Consider the following 6118-nt stretch of genomic DNA (forward strand, 5'->3'; position numbering starts at 1 on the left):
TTTGTAACTTTTCTCGTTGGAGTTACTATATCATACTCCTGTCTCGTTGGAGTTACTATATCATACTCCTGCCTCGTTAAAAATGACACTAGAAAAACTCAATGGAAAAAATCTAGTGAGGAAAAGATTACATGGTATGTCTGTATGACTGTATTCATATATTCAAAAAATACAACTATTAGTCTTTTAAGACCCAACCTTCAGGATTTTAAGTCAAATTTTTCAAGATTGATTCAAATAAATATAATCTCCATCTCCACCGGAAGATGGCAATCTTCAAGTTTTACATGATAAAATTATTGTTTCAAAAGGTGTAGAGAATATGTTTTTTTGGTAAAATATTGTGACGATCAATATATACAAGCAATTCAATATTACAAGAGAACAAATATTATATTGAGTGATAGTTTTACACTAATCACATAATAAAATAATTGTACACGTTCAATATTAGAATTTTTTTACTATTCTATCTTTAATTTTATTATCTAAATATATAATTCAAAATTTTTATCTGTGCATCGCACGGGTAATTGACCAATTATTTGCTTGAATTCAAGCAAAGATAATATTAGAAAACATAATTGATCCAACCATTTTCATCATTTGCACTACATAATATTGATGTTATAATTTATATAATTATATATCAATCTAAATCTATACTTCTATACCATATATAAAAACAATATCCTACTCCCAAATTTTCCCGCCCAAACTTAGTGGCATTTTAGTAAAATAATTTATTTTATTCATTTATTATTTTATTAATTATCCATATATATTTATTCATAAAATCAGTCAATTGCTAAGAACATACCAATTTCATTCACCTATATATATTTATGGTAATATTGTTAATATTAATTGGTGATTGGTGATATATTCATAATCTATACTATATATTCGTAAACATATATATTATTCTTAATCAAATCAAATCATGTTTTGTTATGTTTAAGATATTGCATTATCTACCATTCATACCTATTAATTATGGTTTAAAAATTAAAAAAAAAATTCTAATCTATATGTATAACATATATTATTTTATATATTATAATTATAATTATAATATTATAATATTATTTTGGAACATCCATATTATTATTTTGTAACCTCCATTATATTATAATATTATAATATATTTTCATATATTTTATACGTATAGATTATAATATATTTTGAAATGACATTTAAAAATTAGGAAATATATATTCTAATCAATATGTATAAAATACATAAATACATAAGTTACATGAACACTGCAGAAGGTCGAACATATTTAATATATAATAATAATATTTTTTGTATACACGAATTGATATTCATGTTAACGAAAAATAATTAATTTAGTGTAATTGACTAATAATAATTGCCTAATAATTATTATGATAATTAAGCTAAATATTGGTCGTTCAATTTATTTTTATACTCCGTAATAATTAAAGTTAAATTATTTCTCATTTTTCCATATTTATTTTTATAATAATATAATTACTTAAGTTATACGGAGTATTAAATATTGATCTTTTAAAGGTAATTGTAAACAAACAAGTCATATATTATTTAATTAATTGAATGATACTTTTGCACTAATCTTATAATCAAATAAATGTACATGTAAAATATTAGATTTTTTAAAATAATTTTATCTTTAATTTTATTAAATAAATAATAAAAAAATTTATCAGTGAATCGCACGGGTAATATGAACAATTATGTGCTCTAATTCAAGCAAAGAAAACATCAAAAAACATAGATCAATCCAACCAATTTCATCAATTGCGCTATATAATATTCGATGTTATAATTTATATAATTATATATCGATCCAAATATTCTTAAAGTATTATAACAAATTCATTCCGTGCAACGTTTGGGCGGGAAAATTTTAGAGGAGGATAATGCTTTTATATATAGTATAGATAGATTATAATATAATTTCGGTTCTAGAAAATTGTAACTATATATAAATACACAAAGTTATAGCTATCACTTTATCACTTTATTTGCTTGTGAGAAATTAAAAGAGGTATAATACATGTAATCAAAGAATTTCCTTTATGGGATAGTCTTATTTTTAATTTAAAACCATTTGTTTTAATCTCTAAAAGTAATTTCTTAAGTTTTAAGTAAATAATGTTACATGTAACGTGTGAAAGATCGAATTTATTATATTTTAATAATCATTTGGACACATTTGAAGGGGGTGGTCAATTGCTGGAACAAACTGTAACCTACACGAACCAACTGTAATATATATATAATCTGTATTTAATTTATACATGAAATCTGGTCTACTGTTATAATAAAAGTGATGGGTTCTTTTGCTTCGTTCCCAAACAGCGATTTCTCTGAAGAAGAGAACTGAGAAGGGAGTTCTTGTGAGTCTTAATTTGTTTCCATTTCTTCTGTTTTTGTATATTCTAATAAATTCCCATTCTTCATTGAATTAATTCTTTGTTTGTTATGAACTTATATCTTAATTTTCATTCTAAACATCATTCTTTGGCCCCGGCCTGGGTGGGTTTGCTTTCTCCAAGGAACCGAAAACTGCAGATATGTCTTCAAGCAAGATGGTAGAGTGCAGGATATGCCATGGTGAAGATTTGGATTCAAATATGGAGGTTCCGTGCTCTTGCCGGGGTACCTTAAAGGTAGGTTTGTATGTACGTGGCGCTAACTGCTAAGCTAGTTTATTTTACATAAGAGCAAATTTATTTGGAGCTTAATTGTATGTGTACGTTTTGGGCGGTTTCAGTACGCACATAGGGCATGTCTGCAAAGTTGGTGCAATGAGAAAGGAAACACTATGTGTGAGATATACAATCAGGTAATTAAGTTTTTTTTTTTTTTTTAGACCACTAGGTATTTTAAGTTGACTTTAATTATAAGTGGTACTTTAAATCTGATTGTATCATTGTAAATTTAATAGAGATGATTGTTAACACATTCTATTACTTGAAGTCAAAACAATATGAGTTTTAGGGTTTTAATTAAGCTGAGGTGGATTCATGTTTAAATCTTTCTCATTCTTTTATTTATAAATTTTTTACTTGATTTTCTTTCATTATAGCCTTTCAAGCCTGATTATACAGCAACTCCCCGTGTTCGTCACTATGGGAGGCTTCCTAGCCTCTTAAGGTGATAATTAGGTTTCCTACTTTACATCTTCAGCATATATATATATATATATATATATATATATATATATATAATATACTCATATTTATGCATTAAATTTGTTGTTTATATCTATCAGGGGAGCTAGGATAATTCCGAGGAGACACTACAATGATCGGCCTAATCCCTTTACAGCGAGGTTTAGAGAGCAAAATAGGAATGAGCAGAATGGGAATGGTTCATCTAATTCTTGAATATATATTCTCGAATGATTCATCATTATTATATATTGGTTTCTATATTTCAATCTTAAGATGACTTAATTTGGTCAATTTTGTTTAAAATTTGATCAATTCCTTGTATTCCTAGCTACTTGGCTACAAACTTCTTGAATTTTCTTAAAATTATAAAGGGCATGCATGCCATTATCCTACCTTCTTTATGCATGGTTTGTAGCATTATTCGATCTTGCTTTTTCCTCTCTAAACATATCGATCCATGCCTTAGTCTCTCTCAACTTGGATGCCGTGAGGCGGGCCTTGAAAAGTTTTAATATAAGCTGTAGGGATTCGTAAATCTTCTAAACGTAGAGCGCGCAGTGCTTTGAACCCAAATACATTACCCACAATGGAAGTAAACATGTTGGTAACAGAACCTTCTTCAAAAAGGTCTAACGGGTAAGCTACATAAGCAATATATTGATCTTTTTCTCCAATAACGCGCTCGATGCGGTAGCATCGCCCCTTGTACCGATCAAGGCTGGTAAGTCCATCGGTCCACACAGTTGTCCATGTACCAGTAGAAGATTCCGCAGCTACCGCAGCCCCTGCTTCTTCAGGTGGAACTCCGGGTTGAGGAGTTACTCGGAATGCTGCCAAGATATCAGTATCTTTGGTTTGGTACTCAGGAGTATAATAAGTCAATTTGTAGTCTTTTACACCAGCTTTGAATCCAACACTTGCTTTAGTCTCTGTTTGTGGTGACATAAATCCCTCCCTACAACTCATGAATTAAGAATTATCACAACAACAAGGTCTACTCGACATGAATTCGTCGTTAATGAGACTTGATCACAGGAATCTTTCACAAAATTCCCACCTAATCCTAATACTAATATTATCAACTAATCAGAATGTTTGATTATTAGACGACCAAGGTATTTGATTTTCCAAATACATCATTATTGTATACTCTTTCATATATATAGCGCAACCCAATTTTGATTTTTANTTTTAGAGGAGGATAATGCTTTTATATATAGTATAGATAGATTATAATATAATTTCGGTTCTAGAAAATTGTAACTATATATAAATACACAAAGTTATAGCTATCACTTTATCACTTTATTTGCTTGTGAGAAATTAAAAGAGGTATAATACATGTAATCAAAGAATTTCCTTTATGGGATAGTCTTATTTTTAATTTAAAACCATTTGTTTTAATCTCTAAAAGTAATTTCTTAAGTTTTAAGTAAATAATGTTACATGTAACGTGTGAAAGATCGAATTTATTATATTTTAATAATCATTTGGACACATTTGAAGGGGGTGGTCAATTGCTGGAACAAACTGTAACCTACACGAACCAACTGTAATATATATATAATCTGTATTTAATTTATACATGAAATCTGGTCTACTGTTATAATAAAAGTGATGGGTTCTTTTGCTTCGTTCCCAAACAGCGATTTCTCTGAAGAAGAGAACTGAGAAGGGAGTTCTTGTGAGTCTTAATTTGTTTCCATTTCTTCTGTTTTTGTATATTCTAATAAATTCCCATTCTTCATTGAATTAATTCTTTGTTTGTTATGAACTTATATCTTAATTTTCATTCTAAACATCATTCTTTGGCCCCGGCCTGGGTGGGTTTGCTTTCTCCAAGGAACCGAAAACTGCAGATATGTCTTCAAGCAAGATGGTAGAGTGCAGGATATGCCATGGTGAAGATTTGGATTCAAATATGGAGGTTCCGTGCTCTTGCCGGGGTACCTTAAAGGTAGGTTTGTATGTACGTGGCGCTAACTGCTAAGCTAGTTTATTTTACATAAGAGCAAATTTATTTGGAGCTTAATTGTATGTGTACGTTTTGGGCGGTTTCAGTACGCACATAGGGCATGTCTGCAAAGTTGGTGCAATGAGAAAGGAAACACTATGTGTGAGATATACAATCAGGTAATTAAGTTTTTTTTTTTTTTTTAGACCACTAGGTATTTTAAGTTGACTTTAATTATAAGTGGTACTTTAAATCTGATTGTATCATTGTAAATTTAATAGAGATGATTGTTAACACATTCTATTACTTGAAGTCAAAACAATATGAGTTTTAGGGTTTTAATTAAGCTGAGGTGGATTCATGTTTAAATCTTTCTCATTCTTTTATTTATAAATTTTTTACTTGATTTTCTTTCATTATAGCCTTTCAAGCCTGATTATACAGCAACTCCCCGTGTTCGTCACTATGGGAGGCTTCCTAGCCTCTTAAGGTGATAATTAGGTTTCCTACTTTACATCTTCAGCATATATATATATATATATATATATATATATATATATATAATATACTCATATTTATGCATTAAATTTGTTGTTTATATCTATCAGGGGAGCTAGGATAATTCCGAGGAGACACTACAATGATCGGCCTAATCCCTTTACAGCGAGGTTTAGAGAGCAAAATAGGAATGAGCAGAATGGGAATGGTTCATCTAATTCTTGAATATATATTCTCGAATGATTCATCATTATTATATATTGGTTTCTATATTTCAATCTTAAGATGACTTAATTTGGTCAATTTTGTTTAAAATTTGATCAATTCCTTGTATTCCTAGCTACTTGGCTACAAACTTCTTGAATTTTCTTAAAATTATAAAGGGCATGCATGCCATTATCCTACCTTCTTTATGCATGGTTTGTAGCATTATTCGATCTTGCTTTTTCCTCTCTAAACATATCGATCCATGCCTTAGTCTCTCTCAACTTGGATGCCG

The 6118-nt window shown here is 29.3% G+C and overlaps 1 protein-coding gene across 1 annotated transcript; it reads left to right on the forward strand.

Annotated features, from left to right (window-relative positions):
- The first annotated feature begins 5028 nt into the window (after window positions 1-5028).
- On the forward strand, window positions 5029-5844 carry LOC116015861 (E3 ubiquitin-protein ligase MARCH2-like). Its single transcript, XM_031256030.1, has 4 exons — window positions 5029-5124; window positions 5229-5300; window positions 5544-5611; window positions 5730-5844. Exons 1-4 carry the CDS (start codon window positions 5029-5031, stop codon window positions 5842-5844), a joined length of 351 nt encoding a protein of 116 aa, XP_031111890.1.
- The last annotated feature ends 274 nt before the right edge of the window (window positions 5845-6118 follow it).

The sequence above is a fragment of the Ipomoea triloba genome, chromosome 4 (genome assembly GCF_003576645.1).
Source record: "Ipomoea triloba cultivar NCNSP0323 chromosome 4, ASM357664v1".
Classification (NCBI taxonomy): domain Eukaryota; kingdom Viridiplantae; phylum Streptophyta; class Magnoliopsida; order Solanales; family Convolvulaceae; genus Ipomoea; species Ipomoea triloba.